This window comes from Saccopteryx leptura, chromosome 2 (genome assembly GCF_036850995.1).
Source record: "Saccopteryx leptura isolate mSacLep1 chromosome 2, mSacLep1_pri_phased_curated, whole genome shotgun sequence".
NCBI classification, from domain to species: Eukaryota; Metazoa; Chordata; class Mammalia; order Chiroptera; family Emballonuridae; genus Saccopteryx; species Saccopteryx leptura.
Window position 1 is genome coordinate 243,574,651 of NC_089504.1, and position 20,797 is coordinate 243,595,447.

General features: G+C 42.7%; 1 protein-coding gene across 3 annotated transcripts in view; it reads left to right on the forward strand.

Annotated features, from left to right (window-relative positions):
- Positions 1-1,410: 1,410 nt before the first annotated feature.
- NAA25 (N-alpha-acetyltransferase 25, NatB auxiliary subunit) overlaps positions 1,411-20,797 on the forward strand; it is a 64,731-nt gene continuing 45,344 nt past the window's right edge. For 2 of the 3 annotated variants that reach the window (XM_066370873.1, XM_066370874.1), the window contains exons 1-4: positions 1,411-1,574; positions 13,609-13,694; positions 15,734-15,872; positions 17,387-17,505. In XM_066370873.1, the coding sequence (XP_066226970.1) occupies positions 1,517-1,574; positions 13,609-13,694; positions 15,734-15,872; positions 17,387-17,505 (402 nt within the window). In that variant the 5' untranslated portion in view covers positions 1,411-1,516. Of the gene's footprint in view, positions 1,575-1,734; positions 1,759-13,608; positions 13,695-15,733; positions 15,873-17,386; positions 17,506-20,797 lie in introns of those variants that run through there. The other variant, XM_066370875.1, reaches the window with a different exon arrangement.

Genomic DNA, 20,797 nt, shown 5'->3' on the forward strand with positions numbered 1-20,797 from the left:
TTTCAAGTTCCCCAAGGGGTTCTGTCCACTAAAGTTGGAGAATCATTTTCTTGGACACTGAAAAGCCTAGAAAGGGAGAGGGACAGGACATGCTGAAGGGATCAGCCCCAGTTGGTCAAGGCTGACACTGTGGACACTACTGGGCCTGAGACAGTGTATTGGAGGGGTTGACTTGGTTCTGTACTCAGAAAGACTTGGGTTTGAATTACAGTGACTACTGTGGTTTAAGGACATGACCCTGCTGATCCTGACACATCTGTTTGGCTCCATCTCTCTCCCATTTCCTTGAAAGTCTTTGACAACTGTCATTTCCAGCTGGCCTTCCCCTGACTGCCCTGGGTAAAACTGTCTCCTTCCTCCACCACCCCAGCCCTGTTCTATTTTTCTCAGTATCATTTATCACTATCTAATATACAAGGGTGGGCAAAGAAGGCTTTCAGTTGCTCATATGGGAAAAGACACACAGATTATGATGATTGCAATAACTTGATTAATTCTTTTGCGGACTCACTACTGTAAACCTACTTTTGCCTGCCCCATACATCTATCTTATTAATCTAATTGTCTGTCTCCCCTACTATAAGTAAAGTGCCACCGAAGATTGTCTATTTAATTTTTTTTAATTTATTCATTTTTTTTAGAGAGGAGAGGGAGAAACAGAGAGAGAAGGTGGGGAGGAGCTGGAAGCATCAACTCCCATATGTGCCTTGACCAGTCAAGCCCAGGGTCACGAACCGGTGACCTCAGCATTTCCAGGTCGACGCTTTATCCACTGCACCACCACAGGTCAGGCCGAAGATTGTCTATTTATATATTGATGTATCCTTCGTGCCTACAGCAGAGTATGCCACATAACAGGCACTCAATGACTGTATGTATGAATAAACCCACTGATAAAAAAAAGATATAATATCTCCCTCCTAGAAAGATAGGAGGGTTGTTATGAGTATTAATGAGATAATATATTTAAAGAGCTTTCAACACATACTACCTGAATTACTTTTTCCCTCCAGCTTTATTGAGGTATAATCGACTGGGTTACAATTCATAGATGTTTCTTAGTTGGCTGAGCCCCAGGAGAGGGGTGAGGGGACTTGGAAGTCATTCTCCCAGAGGTGTTCCCGGTTCCTCAACAATTAAGCAAATACAAGTCTAACTGGTCCTTCTCAGCACAGAATATAAATAGGATAAGCAGGAGCTGCCCAACCCTAACTTTGATCAAGAGTTTCTCCCTTTCTGTCCTCACTCCCCAGTCGTCAGTGATTCGGAAGGGATTTCAACAGCAACAGCCGCCTAGAGTAGCTAGGTTGATTCCACCATCACATTGGAGGAAAACTTTCTATTGAACAGGCAATCGGGGTGCTAAGGTGGTGTGGAGGGCTGTCATCGCTTTTCGCGCAGGTGCGTTTGGTCTCAACCCATCGCGATAGACAGGCGAGATTGGTACTGGCCCTTTAACAACCCCTTCCCGGGGGCCTGCCCCGCGCGTGCGCACTGTGCTTCTGCGCTTGTCATCATGGCGACGCGGGGCCATGTGCAGGACCCTAACGACAGGCGCCTCCGGCCCATTTACGGTGAGTACCTGTGATCAGCCTCGTCGCCGGCCGGAAGCGCTGAGGGCGGCAAAGGTCGGGGCAAAGGCCCAGAAGTGGCGCGCTGAGAGTCCAGGAGCGGGGCCCGCGAGTGCGGGCCTCTAGGCCGCAGCCACGGGCCTCGCGTAGGCGCCGGCGGGCCTGCCTGAGCCCTGAGGTGGCAGCGGTAGGTCGGCAGAGCTGGCGCGACAGGCAGGCCCCGTGGGACACTTCCTCTCGCTGAGACCAGCGCTGCCTGTAGGCTGCGTTATTAGGGCCACACCGAGAGGGACCCGACATTTCCCCGCAGGTGGAAGCTGACTCTTGCGTGAGGGTGGGACGCCCCACTTGATGGAAGGTTTCCTATTAAAGACTTTTGACTTACGGGAACGGGGGCACGGGGGGTGGTCTAACTAGCCGTGCTGGATGCACATGGAGAAACAGAAGGCCAAAGAGGGGAAGGGGCTGCCGCAAGGTCACCCACATCTAGGCAGGACCAGGCCCAGATTCGAGGCTCCCAGTTCAGAGCTGTGGTGGAGAAACAGCTGCTCTGGGCACACGTGGGAGACAAGGGGAGGGGGTGCAGGGAGGAGGGTCTTGGTCCCAAAATAGCGGTGAAGAGACTGCGTTAGCCGTGACGGAGTCTTGCAGGGCTGCGGCAAGGGCATTTCCTTTCTGCAGCGTCTCTGGTTTTCTGTGCAGCTTGCCTTCCGCGCGCTGAGTGGATCCTCCTCCCTCCGTAAGGTTCACCTCAGCCCGCAGGCTTTTAAGACCTCGATGTCATCCTGCTACCCTGGTCGTGGAAAGTGGCAGATCTGAGTCAGGGAGAAACACCTGTAATTGTTCTGTAACTGAACAGTGGTCCCTTTTGCGTTTCCGATGCTGTTAGACAGACGGTTGTGTGGTCTTGGTCAATCTCAATGGTAAGGAAAGCCTCAAGGTAAAATTTGGCTTTTGTAAAATTTGGCCTCTTTTTCTAGCGTGGGTGTTAATAAATGGAGGCTTCTCCACCAGGGCTGAGATCATTTAACTTTTTCAGGGGAAGGGAAACTATGTTTGTGGCATAATTGGTCCTGCTTTTATTTTGGAATTTGTGTGATGCTGTAGTGTCACATCTCATTCTCGTTTGATTCTAACAACAACCCTGTGGGATGGGTAGTAATAGCCAATGTGTATAGACTGCTAATGATGTCAAGTCACTGTCCTTGGCTTTTTATATGGGTTATTTCTCTTAATCTTCACACATTCTCAGGAGGTGGATAGTTTTTTCCAATCCTGCCTCCTCCCCCATACCTTTCATTAATGAGGAATTGGGGCTTTCTGGATTGTTAATTTGTCTGCAGTCACTTAGCTAACATTTGGTGGAGCTAGGACCTGAACCCCATGGACTGTCCCAGGCTCACCCTTTCAATCACTATGCTAGAAAGCACCTCACTTTGAGCTGAAGATCCTGACTTGTCAGAGGTCCCACAGATGGTGAGTGGCAGAGATAGGACTCTGATTCACATGTCCCCAGGGTTGCATCTTCTCAGGCATTCCAGGATATATTCTCAGAGGGCAAGGATGAAAGTATACGAGGGTGACTGAGGGTAAGAACTGAATCCAGGGTTTACAGTATGTGACTCATTACAGCTCTGCGGCAGCCCTCTGCAGACTTTTTATTCTTTTCTACCTGAAAAGATTCAATACTTTTTTCTTGTATATAGTCATCTTTATTATAATTCATAAAGTATACATCAGAAATGGATATTTTTAATAAAAGACATGTAGGTTCTCATAGGCCTCTGTTTTCAGTTCATTCAGTTATGTAGTTAGAAAACACACTTTGAGAATGATGGAAAACAGCCAAGTAACATCTTAGTTTCATTATGACAATTTTTCACCTCATAGGCATCCTGAAAGGGTCTCTGGGTCTCCCAGGTCCAAGGACCATACTATCTTAATAAACCGGCCCATACTTAGTGCCTTCTGCAGTTCGTTCTAAATATTAGATGGTCACTTAGCCAATGGAACATTCTGTTACTCTACAGGTCCTTAATACAGATCTGGGGCTATGCCTGAGAATTTGCATTTCTATTCCCCCGTTCTCTTTTTTACTTTAAAGGGCAGTTACCGATCTTCCAAAAATATTATTATCACTCATTTTACCAACTCTCCCTGCCAGATAAAAGCATTGTCAACTGCCAAAAAGTTAGGTGAGACTCCTCTTCTCTCCCCAAATCAAGTTATTTGGAATCTTGAGTGAAAGCAGATGACAGAAGAGCACAGCAAAAGTCTCCCCCCAAAAGTGAGATTCACTACTTTTAAGAATAATTGGATTTTTAAAATTGTTCTTGAGAACGAAAGAAAATACCTTTGGTGCCCCTTAAGTCATTTAATAGTGTTTTGAACTATCCAAGAAGAAAAACCTTGTCCATTTCACATTGCTAAACATCAGAATTTGTTAACCAGAAGCGATTTGTAATAGTCTCAAAAGTGAAGCCAGAATTAGTAGTTTTTGTTACAGTTACAGGGGAAGAGGATTAGAAAAGGCTTTTTAGGAATTCCAGAGTGATTAATATAAACTGGCAGGAATAGGAAAAGAAAGGGTACAGACTGTCCTTGAGTTCAGCGCTTCTGTCTTTTGACCTCCAGACTTGGGTATAGCCCCTGCTTTTGTGTTTAAATACATTAGTACCCCAAACCACTAGTGTTCCTTGAATTCAGACATTCATTGATGGACAGATGAACAAATCCACTCATGGTAGTGCTTGCCCACCAGCCATACAGTTCAAGGACTGTCAGCATAGTGTGCTTATGTGTATGCTAACTGTCCTATTAGGTGGGTAAGATTATTGTGATAGTAGTGAACTGAAGGCCAGAGATGAACTTGCTCAGAGCTGGGATTTGAAAACAGGCATTCTCACTGGAGAATCCAGACCTTTACCGAGTTCAGATTCAGCGGCATCACTATCTTTGTATAGGATTATTTGTATTGCCAAGGTTTAAGGATTTTACAACTGTTGGACCATCTTTAGCTTTTACTGAATATTGTTTGGGGTAGAAGTAGACAGGACTTTAAGGGTGAACAATTCTGAAATTGTGGTAGGATGAGATGTGGCAGGTTGAAATTCTATTCTCGGTGTCTAGGTTTAGAATAGTTTTTCTATGCAGAAATGTTGTTAGTTGAAACATCGTCAGAGTGCATCTCATTAGTCATAAATTGTTAAGTTTGGGTATTGTATTTTTGGTTTTTGAAAATCACCCATGACCTTACTAAGATACCTACTATTTTTTTTTAAAAGCTGTATTTTTTTAAATTTTATTTATTTATTCATTTTAGAGAGGAGAAAGAGAGAGAGAGAGAGAGAGAGAGAGAGAGAGAGAGAGAAAGGGGGGAGGAGCAGGAAGCATCAACTCCCATATATGCCTTGACCAAGCAAGCCCAGGGTTTTGAACGGGTGACCTCAGCATTCCAGGTCAACGCTTTATCCCCTGCGCCACCACAGGTCAGGCCTTAATTTTTTTATTATTATTATTTTTTACAGAGACAGAGAGAGTCAGAAAGATGGATAAACAGGAATGGAGAGAGATGAGAAGCATCAATCATTAGTTTTTTGTTGCGCGTTGCAGTACCTTAATTGTTCATCGATTGCTTTCTCATACGTGCCTTGACCGCGGGCCTTCAGCAGACCGAGCAACCCCTTGCTCAAGCCAGTGACCTTGGGCTTAAGCTGGTGAGCTTTTGCTCAAACCAGATGAGCCCTCGCTTAAGCTGGTGACCTTGGGGTCTCGAACCTGGGTCTTCCGCATCCCAGTCCGATGCTTTATCCACTGCGCCACCGCCCAGTCAGGTCTAAGATACCTACTTGATTATTCCTTCTCCTTTTGTAAAATGATTCTCTGATACTCTGTGGTTCTCACCAGATTTTGTACTCTGATGTGACTTGGTGGGCACCAGGCTTTCTTCTACCATTATTATTAATTTAAAAAAGTTTTTAATTGTTTAGGGGAGTGGAGGGGGGTGCAGGTGACTGTCAGAATATAGGAATTGCTGGGTCAGTAATTGCAAAATAGAAATAGAGAAGTTTGAAAGAAAATATTCCCATAGTCTTTAGAATACGCACACTCCCTCCCTCACTTTTCTGGCAAAAGATCTTTTGTCCTAATCTGTTGTACCAGCTTGCAGTCGTCCTCTAGTTTGGATCAGGAGTAACGTATTTCCCATATGTGTTTCCTGATTGATATTCACTTCTTTGGTAGGTTAGGACATTTCCCTTTGGTGCCTGGCCAAACTCCAGATAATTACTCTGCTATAGTTCATGAGTGAAAGCTCCCAGGTCTTCAGTCGAATGTGGTATTTATTTTGAGCCTTCTGTTAGACAGTCTTAGCTCTGTGAGTTGTGCCCTGTTTTGCTCCAGGAGAAGCAAGGCGGCTTGAAGACTACTATCTTGCATTTCTGTAGAAAAATCACTCGGTACCTGTTTTCTTGTGTTCTGAAATGATGACCATTTAAAAAGTTCTGACTTAGACTTTTAAATTCTAAAAACATTTTAAACTTAAAGATAGACTTTTAAAAAGTTTTTCTTTAAAAAAATTTTTAAAATTCATTTTAGAGAAGTAGAGGGAAAGAGAGAGTGAGAGAGATAAGTGGGGAGGAGCAGGAAGCATCAACTCCCATATGTGCCTTGACCAGGCAAGCCCAGGGTTTCAAACCAGTGACCTCAGCGTTCCAGGTCGAGGTTCGAACCTTTATCTACTGCGCCACCCTAGGTCAGGCCAAAAGATAGATTTTGATGCACAGACAATTCCTAGAAACTACGTAAAGAGGAGTTGGAGCATAGGGCAAGATGAAGAGACTAAAACTTTTCATGTTATATCCAGATGAACTGTTTGAATTTTTAAAAAATCATGACCTGTATTATTTTTGTCATTTAAAATATAAATGAAAAAAGAGTAAAAAAAATTTAAAAGGTTTTGCAAAAAGTTGAAAAAATTTGAAAAATCTAACTTAATAGTGGAAATAACTGATAACTGGTGCTTGGAACTTGTTGTGGTTACTTTGTATGTATGTATGTATGTATGTATGTAACTAATTTCTCAGACTACTCAGGGTCTAGAAGATTCTCTCTCCCATTTGGGGGAGTTCATTTCTGTATGCCTTTCTTTGTTCAGCTTATTTTTTAAAGTTTTATTTGTTTAATAATCAATAAAAATTAAAAAGAAACTTTAAAAAACAAAATGTCTGAACTAGATTCCGATACTTGTGAAACTAAATCTGAAACCTGTTCCTTCCCTGTTAACAGAAGACATTAGCAAGCGTTAGAGAAGTGAAAGGCTAACACCAAACTGAGGCTCTCTCCTTAATGTAAGGGAAATATTAAAAAAGAGATCAGCTTTCTCATTGTGAATATTATCTAGTGCTTTCTGCAAGGACCTCTTAATAACATTTTAGTTGGCTTTGGAAAACATTACTTTAACTGATACATCATCTTATTGTTCCCTCTGCTGTGGGTGGCTGATTTTGGTTTATTCCTATTAAGGGAACAACACTAAAGTTTTTAAAATCAGTTAATTTATTGATGTGTGTGAGAGAGAGAGAGAGAGGAAAGGACAGAGACAGAGACAGAGAAACATGTATTCGTTCCATTTATTTATGCATTTATTATTGGTTGAGTCTTGTTGTATGTGCCCTCACTAGGGATTAAACCTGCCATCTTGGTTTATGGAGACGACACTTGAACCAACTGAGTTACTTGCCAGGACCAACAGCAATCTTTATGGTTAAATCACAATTACCCTTAAGTTAGTTTTTGTTTGTTTGTTTGTTTTTTGTATTTTTTTAAGTTAAAAGCGAGGAGGCAGTCAGACAGACTTCCACATGCGCCCTACTGGGATCCATCCAGCATGCCCACCAGGGGATTATGCTCTGCCCATCTGGGATGTTGCTCTCCTGTGGCCAGAGCCATTCTAGTGCTTGAGGCGGAGACCATGGAGCCGTCCTCAGCGTCTGGGCCAACTTTGTTCCAATGGAGCCATGGCTGCGGGAGGGAAAAGAGATAGAGAGGAAGGAGAGGGGGCAGGGTGTAGAAGCAGATGGGCGCTTCTCCTGTGTGCCCTGGCTGGGAATCGAACCTGGGACTTCTCCATGCTGGGCTGACGCTCTACCGCTGAGCCAACCGGCCAGGGCCTACCCTTAAGTTAGTTTTTAAAAGACTTACTAAAAAGACAGACTAAGGATATCGTATTTATTTTCTTGTTCTCACCAAGATTTACATAATTTATATTCCAGAATCAGTAGTGTAAAATGAAAAGAAAGTTTTCAAAAGACTTAACAACCGATTAATCTGTAGTCACCAAGGGAGGCATCCAGGAAAGGGTAGTCTGATAACAAGCTGAATGTGATGGAGTATCTTAGTTAAAACTCTTTGGGTGCAAGGAACAGAGAGAGACCTGCTGATACCGAATCAGAGAAAGGGGATGTTGCTGTAAACGCTTGTGGGAGCCTAGGGCAGGAATGCAGTGGTCCAGGGCCTCGTGGAAACTGCATAGCTGTCAGAATCCAAAGCTTCTTTTCAGATGCTCATCTCAGCTTTTATCTGTGTGTCTATTCCTTTCTCAGTTTCGTTCTTCAGACTTTTTTTCTGCTTATCAATTTACCTAAGGCCATCGTGTTGGCTTTTGTGGCCACACCAAGCTGAGGCTAGAGGATGGAGAGATCAGTAGCCTCTTCCTACAAGCTTAATCAGCACATACACCCCCATCTCCAATTATTTGATAAAGATAATTGACATTTTTATTCTTTTATAAATGTTTTGTGAATGAAGAGTTAAGAGAGAACTCCTTTTTTTCACTCCCCATTACTAGTTTGCATCCCTAACTAAGGCTCCTTCAAAACTGGAAATTCCTGAGCTGCTACTGGCAACCTCAGACTCATAGTTATTGCCTTCCAAGTGAGCTTTAGCTTTCCCCAGAGCTTTCTGACTCCACCTTTCAGTGCTGCAGTTACAGATTACCAGGAAGAAAAATGATTTATCCAGGTTGGATCAGTGTACGCTCCATTGGGCTACAATTACATGGTCTAGGTGTGGTCAGCCAGTCCTACTCCTTCAGCAGAGGCTAACCCTAACCCTAACCCTAATCCTCACCCATTGGAAACTGTTTTCAGAGAAGAGGCATGGACAGGTAGGAACAGTAATTTCAGAGCCTTGTCAGCTACAGAGAAAAAGTTCAATATCCTTACAGTCCTGACCTCTGGCTTGATCCATTTATGGACAGACCCTCAGATATGGCATCTCATGAAAGATGTCTACTCTGAGAAGATTTCAAGATAACATTTTGAAAACCTGGGATCTTGTAGGACTGAGTCAGAAGTAACTTAGAACTGACTCAGCATGAGATCAGTATCAAGTCTTTAGGAGGAGGTGTCATTTATTAAACAGAAATATCTTTGTCATAGTCTGTAAAGGACAAATGAAGGCCTGTTGATGGAGCTAAGGATTTAAGAAAACTGGTATTAGATATTTGGGTATTTAGGCCAAGGTTGTATGTTTTTAGAGTTCTTTGATTCTCCAGTCTCTCTGTCTGAGTAATAAGTGTTTGATCTTCCTTTGAAGGTTGTGATTCCCTCCACAATAAGGCTCTTTTTGACCTTTTTACCTACATTGTGGTTCCCTCCAGAGTAAGGCTTCTTTTTAATCTTTTTACCTAGCAATGCTGGTGCTCATCAGTATTGAGCACATTGAAGACTAAAGAAGAAGAAACTATGTGTTCATGCAGCTGTCAAAAGTTTTAGTCAAGTATTCACTGGAGAAAAATTGAAACCATTAGGTAAAATGGTAGCCTGTTTCTGTTATTTGGGACACTCTGGGTCAGCAGGGCTACAGATTATTTTGAGCCATTTGTGTCTCTGCTGTCCAATGTTGATTTGGGACCCTGATGAACAGTGAGGAACCAGTAGTGGTGGTAGATTAGAATCAACAACTACCACCCTATTCCCCAGTTATAGCACTTATCATTTTCCTTCTCTGGAAATAAATCTTGGCCTTTATTATTTTTAAATTTTAAATTTATTAAATTTATTATTTTTTATTAATAAAGTTTATTTTTTAGAGCAGTTTTAGGTTTACAGAAAAATGAGCGGAAGATACAGAGTTGCTCTATATCTGCACACTCCTCCCCTCTCCCCCAGTTCTCTTATCATGAACATCTTGCATCAGTGTGGTACATTTGTTAAAACTGCTGAGCCATTATGTTGTTATTAACTAAAGTATGTAGTTTACAAGTTTACATTAGGGTTCATTCTTTGTGTTGTACATTTTATGGGTTTTGACAAATGTATGCTGACATGTATCCATGATCACAGGACCATATAGAATAGTTTCACTGCCCTAAAAATCCCCCACGCCCCACCTGTTCACTCCTCACCCAGCGCCTGGCCACCATGGATTGTTCTACTGTCTGTATAGTTTCTACCTTTTCCAGAATGTCGCATAGGTGGAACCATATAGTATGTAGCCTTTATAAATTGGCCTTTTTTTTTTTTTCATTTAGCAATATGCATTTAAGGTTCCTAAATGTTTTTATGTGACTTGATAACATTTCTTTTTATCACCGAGTAATATTCCATCATACGGATATTCCTGTTTGTTTATCCATTAGCCTGTTAAAGGGCATCTCAGTTGCTTCTAAGTTTTGACAATTATGAGTAAAGCTGCTATAAATATTTGTGTGGAAGTAAGTTTTCAGTTCATTTGGGTAGATTCCAAGGACAATTGCTGGATCATATGGTAAGAGTATGTTCATGTTGTTTGTTTGTTTTTATAACTGATTGATTTGTTCCATTTATTTATGCATTTGTTGGTTGATTCCTATATGTGCCCTGAACCAGAATCGAGCCTGCAACCTTGGAGTATCAGAACAAAGTTCTAATCAGCTGAGCTACCTGGCCGAGGTCTTATGTTCAGTTTTTGAAGAAACTGCCAAACTGTCTTCCTAAGTGGCTGTGCCAGTTTGCATTCCCATCAGCAATGAAGGAGAGTTGCCGTCTCTCTTTCATTGCTGCAAAATAGGTTATTTATTTATTTATTTATTTTGGTTATTTTGAGTTATCTGTGCCTCATTGTCTGCCCCTATGCTGATAAGGGACTTTGATGAGCAAAGAGGAACCTGGAATTAATAAGTAGGAGGTTGTGGTTGGCATGTGTTCAGTCATTTTTCTATATTTAGAATTGACAGCTACCACCATATCCTCTTTTAAAATACTTCTCATATTATTATTTTTTTTTGTATAACTTTTTTTTTTTTTTTAGATTTTATTTATTCATTTTTATAGAGAGAGGAGAGAGAGAGAAAGAGAGAGCAGGGGAGAGGAGCAGGAAGCATCGACTCCCATATGTGCTTTGACCAGGCAAGGCCAGGGTTTTGAACTGGCCACCTCAGGCTTTTGGGTCGAAGCTTTATCCTCTGCACCACCACAGGTCAGGCGTCATTTTATTTTTCTTAAAAGTTTTTTTATTGATTGACTTTAAAGTGATAGAGAAAGAGGAGAGACAGAGAGGCAAAGAGAGAGCGAAGCATTCATTTGTTGTTCCACTTTAGTGTGCATTCATTGGTTGCTTCTTGTATGTGCCTTGACCAGGGATTGAACCCACAACCTTGGTGTTTCGGGACAGTGCTTTAACTGACTTAGCTAACTGGTCAGGGCCTCATTTTTTTTTAGATCTCATCTGGAAATGAATCTCTGCTGTTTTTATTTAGACTTTTGAATAATAGCTGATTGCTTTCTTTCCCTTAACACAATTTTTTAACAGGTCCCCATATTTCTTTTTTTTTTTTCCTGTATTTTTCTGAAGCTGGAAACGGGGAGAGACAGTCAGACTCCCGCATGCGCCCAACCGGGATCCACCCGGCACGCCCACCAGGGGACAACGCTCTGCCCACCAGGGGGCGATGCTCTGCCCCTCCGGGGCCTCACTCTGTTGCGACCAGAGCCACTCAATGCCTGGGGCAGAGGCCGAGGAGCCATCCCCAGCGCCCGGGCCATCTTTGCTCCAGTGGAGCCTCGGCTGCAGGAGGGGAAGAGAGAGACAGAGAGGAAGGAGAGGGGGAGGGGTGGAGAAGCAGATGGGCGCTTCTCCTGTGTGCCCTGGCCGGGAATTGAACCCGGGACTTCTGCACGCCAGGCCGATGCTCTACCACTGAGCCAACCAGCCAGGGCCCCCATATTTCTTAAGATCAGGAATGGATACGAACTTAGAAATCTGTTCTTCAAAATCAGTGCTAATTTCTGTTTCAACTAGTATTTGAAAGTACTTTTTTCCCCTGCATCCTTGCCCACTCCTGATATTATTGGACTTTATCTCCTCCATTTATCCCCTGTCCCCAATGGGTAAAACTTGCTCTCATTGTGTAATTCAGCGAATTATACTTAACACTATGGTAAAGTAAGTACTCATTAAACATTTTATTTTAGTTTTTGATTTTTAAAGTACGTTTATTAAAGCTGGAGACAATGAAACAAAGAAGGGCTTAGGATAGAAGCAATAGAGAGCCTGGATAGGGTTGCTTTGGCTCTCTAGAAATGTTTTAGTTTTTAATCTTTTTTTTTTTTTTAATTTATTGACTTTAAAGAAGGAGGAGGTGGGGGGAGAGAGAGACAGAGATAGGAACTTCGACCTATTTCCCTTTGTGCCATGACCAGGGATCAAACCAGCAACCTCTAAGCTTCAGCATGAAGCTCTAACCAATCGAGCTATCAGGCCAGGGCTAGAAATGTTTTAAGAAAGAAGTGAGCCTAAGCGGGACTGCCTTGGCCCACTGGAAATTCAGAAAAAGGAAGGCCTTGGAGACAGCTTCAGGGGGTTAGCCCAGGACGAGCTGCCGCTGCCCTGGTTGCAGTCTCCTGGGGCCCCGTAGAGTTTAGGAGAGGCACGCTTGAGTGAGAAGAAAGGTGTGGACGTGCTCCCTGGAGGGAGAGTGCTGAACAGTTTATTGAAGGAACATGGTCTATTTGGTAAATTTAAACCTTGGCGACTAGAATGGGGTCTTTTCTTAAAATTAAAAAAAAAATTTGTGTGACTAAACCTGTTTATTTCTCATAGGTAAAAATATTAATGTCATCTAAATATGTTTTGTCTTAAATCTTCATTAAGGACTAATATAACTGGATTAAATTGCTTTTAAGTGAGAGAGGGCTTAGGGCAGGGGTCCCCAAACTTTTTACACAGGGGGCTAGTTCACTGTCCCTCAGACCGTTGGAGAGCCGGACTATAAAAATAACTATGAACAAATCCCTATGCACACTGCACATATCTTATTTTAAAGTAAAAAAACAAAACGGGAACAAATACAATATTTAAAATAAAGAACAAGTAAATTTAAATCAACAAACTGACCAGTATTTCAAGGGGAACTATGGGCCTGCTTTTGGCTAATGAGATGGTCAGTGTACTCCTCTCACTGACCACCAATGAAAGAGGTGCCCCTTCCAGAAGTGCGGCGGGAGCTGGATAAATGGCCTCAGGGGGCCGCAATTTGGGGACCCCTGGCTTAGGGAATGTAAGGCTGTATCTTGGACCATCTTAGTCATTTGGAATTAAAATCGGCTCCATGATGTTTTTTTGTTTGTTTGTTTTTTTGTGACAAAGAGAGAGTGGGACAGATAGAGACAGACAGACAGGAAGGGAGAGAGATGAGAAGCATCAATTCTTCTTTGCGGCACCTTAGTTGTTCATTGATTGCTTTCTCATATGTGCCTTGACTGGGGGGCTATAGCAGACCGAATGACCCCTTGCTCAAGCCAGCGACCTTGGGCTCAAGCTGGTGAGCTTTGTTCAAACTAGGTGAGCCTGCACTCAAGCTGACGACCTCGTGGTCTCAAACTGGGTCCTCCGCGTCCCAGTCCAACGCTCTATCCACTGCGCCACCGCCTAGTCAGGCTCCATGATGTTTTTAATACTGAATTGATGTACTTCTCGGAAACATCTGGTACCAGCATGTGCATTTTTCATATATGTTGTTGAAGAAATATAACTATCCTAATTTCCATTTTCATAGATTATCTTGACAATGGTAATAATAAAATGGCAATTCAGCAAGCAGATAAATTATTGAAGAAACATAAGGATCTTCATTGTGCTAAGGTAAGTTTATTTGCCCTTGAGTTAACTTACATTTGGTGGGTTATATATTGTAATCTTTACTTTATATACAGTTTTTTGAGGTTTTTTTTTTTTAATGTTTTATTGATTTTAGATAGAGAAGAAGGGAGAGAGAGAGAGAGACAGAGAGAGAGAGACAGGAAAACATCAATCCTGTATGTGCTCTGACTGGGGATCAAACCAGCAACCTCTGTGCTTCGGGATGGTGTTCTAACCAACTGGGCTGTCTGGCCAGGGCTGTGATCTTTACTTCAAGAAGGAAGATATTTAATTAATCTCTTTAGTAACTGTGTGTGTGTTTTTCATAGTATTTTTAATCACTTAAATGCTATGAGTAGTATTTAGTTAAAAACTAGCTATTTATTTCTTTTTTTGTGTGTGCTTTTATTTTTTAATAAAAGAAAAAATTAAGCTTTTGTTGTAAAAAGAACAGTAAAGCTTTTTTTTTTTTCTTTTTGTATTTTTCTGAAGCTGGAAACAGGGAGAGACGGTCAGACAGACTCCCGCATGCGCCCAACCGGGATCCACCCGGCACGCCCACCAGGGGGCGACGCTCTGCCCACCAGGGGGCGATGCTCTGCCCCTCCGGGGCGTCACTCTGCTGCGACCAGAGCCACTCTAGCGCCTGGGGCAGAGGCCAAGGAGCCATCCCCAGCGCCCGGGCCATCCCCGCTCCAATGGAGCCTCACTGCGGGAGGGGAAGAGAGAGACAGAGAGGAAGGAGAGGGGGAGGGGTGGAGAAGCAGATGGGCGCTTCTCCTGTGTGCTCTGGCCGGGAATCGAATCCGGGACTTCTGCACGCCAGGCCGACGCTCTACCACTGAGCCAACCGGCCAGGGCCCTATTTATTTCTTTGAACATAAACTTACCTAATTTAATTATTTTATTTTCACAGAGTCCTTTTAAGCAATGTTTTGCATTATTTTAAAAAACTTTTTAAAAAAATTTATTGATATTAGAGAGAGAAGAAGGAAGAGAAAGAGAAAAATTGATTTGTTGCTCCACCCATTTTTGCATTCATTGGTTGAGTTCTATATGCCCTAATTGGGGATCAAATTCGCAGCCCTGGCACCATGGGGATAAGGCTCCAACCAGCTGAGCTATCTGGCCAGGGCCAGTGCCGCATTCTTTATTTATTTTATTTTTATTTATTTTAATTTTTTTCTGAACTGAAAAGCAGGGAGGCAGAGAGACAGACTACCTCATGTGCCTGACCGGGATATACCCAGCAAACCCACTAGGGGGCAATGCTCTGCCCATCAGGCGCGTTGCTCTATTCTAGCACCTGAGGTGGAGGCCATGGAGCCATCCTCAGTACCCAGGCCAACTTTGCTCCAGTGGAGCCTTGGCTGTGGGAGGGGAAGAGAGAGATAGAAAGGAGAAGAGGAAGGGTGGAGAAGCAGATGGGTGCTTCTCCTGTGTGCCCTGGCTGGAATCGAATCTAAGACTTCCACACGCTGGGGCAACGATGCTCTACCGCTGAGCCAACCGGCCAGGACCTCAGTGCCGCATTCTTATTATGACTGCAATAGGAAAGAATCTTCATCTGATCATTTTTTTTTTTTTTTCAGAGACAGGGATAGACAGGGACAGACAGACAGGAATGGAGAGAGATGAGAAGCATCAATCAATCATTAGATTTTCATTGCGCGTTGCAACACCTTAGTTGTTCATTGATTGCCCTCTCATATGTACCTTGACCGTGGGCCTTCAGCAGACCGAGTAACCCCCTGCTGGAGCCAGCGACCTTGGGTTCAAGCTGGTGGGCTTTTGCTCAAACCAGATGAGCCCGCGCTCAAGCTGGTGACCTCTGGGTCTCAAACCTGGGTCCTCTGCATCCCAGTCCAACACTCTATCCACTGCGCCACCGCCTGGTCAGGCTGATCATATTTTTAGTAAATGGTTTAGTTGATTAACCTAGTCATACCTGACAATTTATCTTGTGCTTTCAAATTGACTCTGTATTGTTCATATTTCCTTTTCTATCCTCTTCAACCTGGTTTGTCTTTTCATTCTATCAGGTTTTAAAGGCCATTGGTTTACAAAGAACTGGAAAGCAAGAGGAAGCCTTTGCCCTGGCCCAGGAGGTGTCGGCCCTTGAACCCACAGATGACAACTCGCTGCAGGCGCTGACCATTCTTTATCGCGAGATGCATCGTCGTATGTTTCTTCCTTTGTTGCTTCTCAACCTGAGCTTGGGTTTTTGGATATTTCTGACTGAGTTCTTTATTTGTCTGATTTATATATCACTCATGATTTGACTGGATGGTTTGACTATGGTTTCTGAAGTCTGTCAATAGAAAGGATTTTTTATGTGTATTAGGATCATTGAATTGGAATGAGGACTTGAGTTTCATTTGTAGCATTATGATTTGCTTAATAGGAGAATTACCTTTTTTACTTTTTAACATGGAAAATTTCAAATATAGACAAAAACATAGAATAGCATAATAATAAATCCCATTGTATTTATTACCCACCTTCAGCAATTACTGACATATGGCCAAATTTATTTTTTTTTTGAGAGAGAGAGAGAGAGAGAGGTGAGCATCAGCTTGTAGTTGTGGCACTTTAATTGTTCATTGATTGCTTCTCATATGTGCCTTTACTAGGGTGTTCCAGCCGAGCCAGTGATCCCTTGCTCATAACAGTGACCTTGAGCTTCAAGTCAGCAAGCGACCTTTGGGCTCAAGTCAGCGTCCATGGGATTGTTTCAATGATCCCATTTTCAAGTCAGTGATCCCATGCTCAAGCTGGTGACCTCGGGGTTTCGAACCTGGGACCTTAGTGTCCCAGGTTGATGCTCTATCCACTGCGCCACCACCAGTCAGGCAACACATGGCCAGTTTTATTATGTCCCTCCTCCTGCTAAATTATTTCTAAGATAATAATCTGCCATTTCATCTGTAAATTTTTTTATTGTTGATTTGTTAAATATTTTATTATGAAATAATACAGATTTTCCAAAATACATATTAGAGAAGAATATATGTTATGTAACACTAGACAGTTTGATATGGAGTAATGAGCATTCACTAAGGAGCTTACTGGCCAACTAAAGAAATAGAGCATTATTAGTACTAAGAATGCTTTCTCTGTGTCCCTTATCAGTTTCATTTCCTCATTTACCTCCTAAGAGGTACTTGCTGTCCTGAATATTTTTTATTCTCTTGCTTTTCTTTTTTTTAATTAAAAAAAATAGTTTTTAAATTTATTGATTTTAGAGAGAGAGGAAGGGAGAGAGAGAAACATTAATAGCAATTTGTAGTCCACTTATTTATGCATTTATTGGTTGGTTCTTTCTTGTATGTGCCCTGACTGGGGATCAAACTTTCAATCTTGGTGTATCCAGATGATATTCTAATCAACTGAGCTGCCTGGCCAGAGCCTCATTTTGAACTTTTTATATATAAAATGCTGTTAAGATTTAAGTTAGCCCGGATTGGATAACTTGGTTGGTTAGCATCGTCCCAAAGCGCAGAGGTTGGCAGTTCGATCTCTGGTCAGGGCACATACAGGAACAGTTTGATATTTCTATCTCTTTCTCTCTCCCATCCTCTCTTGTTAAAATCATTAAATAAACATTTAAAGAAAAAAGAAATCCTCATTAAAAAAACAAAGGATTTAAGTTATACTTCAGTAATGAAAGAAAATCCTGTTTTTCTTTATTTTAGCGGAGTTAGTTACAAAACTTTATGAGGCAGCTGTGAAGAAAGTTCCTAATAGTGAAGAGTATCACTCTCACCTCTTCATGGCCTATGCTAGAGTGGGCGAATACAAGAAAATGCAACAGGTAACTTGATCTCCACACCCCCTGGGCTGCGGGATCTGCTGCTGGGGGTCAATGTGTCATTAATGGGACTTAACTGCAGTGGTGTGTACACACGCGCGCGTGTGTGTGTGTGCTTGCATATATGTGTACACTGAAGTATTTGTGTGTGTGGAGATCAGCCAGTTATTTTCTTTCTGTGTTTTAAAGACAAGCTCGTATTCAAGTGTTAAATATGGTTTTTTTTTTTCCACTTTTTTTTTTCTTTACAGGTACAGAGAGTGAGTCAGAGAGAGGGATAGACAGGGACAGACAGACAGGAACGGAGAGATGAGAAGCATCAATCATTAGTTTTTCGTTGTGCATTGAGACACCTTAGTTGTTCATTGACTGCTTTCTCATATGTGCCTTGACCGCGGGCCTTCAGCAGACCGAGTAACCCCTTGCTGGAGCCAGCGACCTTAGGTCCAAACTGGTGAGCCCTTGCTCGAACCAGATGAACCCGTGCTCAGGCTGGTGACTTCAGGTCTCAAACCTGGTTCCTCAGCATCCCAGTCCGACGCTCTGTCCACTGCGCCATCACCTGGTCAGGCTTCAAGTGTTAAATATGTTTTATTTGGGGAAATTTTTTCCTCTTTTGTGGCGTGATGGTATGTTTTGTTTGGTTATGGTAAGCTGGCTTCAAATTCCCCTGCTTCACATTGCTATTATAGTTTCAGAAAAGGGACAGAAATCCCAAAGCAAAGAATGGGCAGACTATAGAAAGATTAACTTTAAAGTTTACATCTAATTTCTAATTATTTCACTGATTATGGCCTGATGAGATTTTTAAATCCACTGGGGGTAAACAATCCTCGATGCTTGGGATTACCTGTTATTTTGTGTTGTTGTTGTTGTTTTTTGCCAGTTAGCACATTTGAGGTATTCCTTGTGAAGGCACGTCACTGGAAACATTTGGACTAGTGGGTAGGTAAAGCTCACATCTCAGAGAAATGAGATCTGCACTGATAAGCCCATAAAGAGTGATGATGTCAAATCTAGTATTTTTTGTTTAGAAATGCTTTGTTTGTGGGTATAAAGTCTTCTGAAAGCAGAGATTTCTTACTTGGGTTTTTATTTTGTCTTATTCTTTATTTTTTTACATTTTTATTTATTTATTTTTTTGTATTTTTCTGAAGTTGGAAACGGGGAGGCAGTCAGACAGACTCCCCGCATGCGCCCGACCGGGATCCACCTGGCATGCCCACCAGGGGGCGATGCTCTGCCCATCTGGGGCATCGCCCTGTTGCAACCAGAGCCATTCTAGCGCCTGAGGCAGAGGCCATAGAGCCACCCCCAGCGCCAGAGCCAACCTTGCTCCAATGGGGCCTTGGCTGCGGGAGGGGAAGAGAGAGACAGAGAGGAAGGAGAGGGGGAGGGGTGGAGAAACGATGGGCGCTTCTCCTGTGTGCCCTGGCTGGGAATCAAACCTGGGACTCCCGCACGCCAGGCTGACGCTCTACCACTGAGCCAACTGGCCAGGATTGTCTTATTCTTTAAATATCAACTTGAAGCAATAAGTCAAACAATAAATCAGGGAGGGTAGGTGGTACTACTATATTAATATAAATCCTTTCTCCTTAAACTTAATCTTTTATTTGTTTATGCAAGTTTTTAAATTGGAAGAATTTTTTTTTTTACCCAAATATAATTCTTTGAATGCATTTTATTTACTGATGGAGTATATTCTAAAGAAAAGTATTGCCCTGGCCGGTTGGCTCAGTGGTAGAGCGTCGGCCTAGCGTGTGGAGGACCCGGGTTCGATTCCCGGCCAGGGCACACAGGAGAAGCACCCATTTGCTTCTCCACCCCTCCGCCGCGCCTTCCTCTCTGTCTCTCTCTTTCCCTCCCGCAGCCAAGGCTCCATTGGAGCAAAGATGACCCGGGCGCTGGGGATGGCTCTGTGGCCTCTGCCTCAGGCGCTAGAGTGGCTCTGGTCGCAACATGGCGACTGCCCAGGATGGGCAGAGCATCGCCCCCTGGTTGGCAGAGCATCGCTCCTGGTGGGCGTGCCGGGTGGATCCCGGTCGGGTGCATGCGGGAGTCTGTCTGACTGTCTCTCCCTGTTTCCAGCTTCAGAAAAATGCAAAAAAAAAAAAAAAAAAAAGTATTTTTCCTGAGAAATTATATTTTTTTCTTTTAATGTAAAAAGGGTATGGTTTTAAAAATTGGCATATACACATGTAAATCCTTATATAATTATTACTTCTAAGTATGTTTTTTAAGTAGAGTATATTAAGTGTTTATTAATACTATTATAATTTTAAAAATTATGGTTTCTCCATATGGTAGAATGAAATGCAATACCCCCCCCAAATTGTACTGTGTTTTTATTTGTTGACATAGAAAGATGTTCTCATTTATGTTAATTGAGAAGACTGAATTATAAAATGCAGTTCTCTTCCTACTTCCCTCACATCCACTCCTTTTTTTTTTAACTTTAAAGATTTTATTTATTCATTTTAGAGAAGGGGGGAGAGAGAGGAGGGGGAGGAGCAGGAAGCATCAACTCCCATATGTGCCTTGACTGGGCAAGCCCAGGGTTTCAAACCAGCGACCTCAGCGTTTCAGGTCGATGCTTTATCCACTGCGTCACCACAAGTCAGGCCACATCCACTCTTTTTTAATGAAGTATATACCTCTAAGGATGTGTACCAGAAGGTTACCAGGATACAGGGCTATGGATACTTTCATCTTTTAATTTTTTTTTAAAGCATGTGTTTCATGAGCCCATAAAATGTTTTTTTGAAAAATGTATATTACACACATAAAATAAAGAAAAGGGCAAATTCATACAATAGCAATATTAAGGTAGATTTTGAAAAAACTGAAAACAAAATCTGCCATTTGAACAAATTTTATTTTTGTACAGTTTAACTTTATGTCTTGCCAGAGATATATGCAGTTTTGCATCTTGATGTTTGGAGACATTGCTTTGGTGTGTCTTTTTTTTTTTTTTTTTTTTTTTTCATTTTTCCGAAGCTGGAAATGGGGAGGTAGTCAGACAGACTCCCGCATGCGCCCGACCGGGATCCACCCGGCATGCCCACCAGGGGGCAATGCTCTGCCCCTCTGGGGCGTTGCTCTGTTGCATCCAGAGCCATCCTAGCGCCTGAGGCAGAGGCCACAGAGCCATCCTCAGCGCCGGGGCCATCTTTGCTCCAATGGACCCTTGGCTGTGGGAGGGGAAGAGAGAGACAGAGAGGAAGGAGAGGGGGAGGGGTGGAGAAGCAGATGGGCGCTTCTCCTGTGTGCCCTGGCCGGGAATCGAACCCGG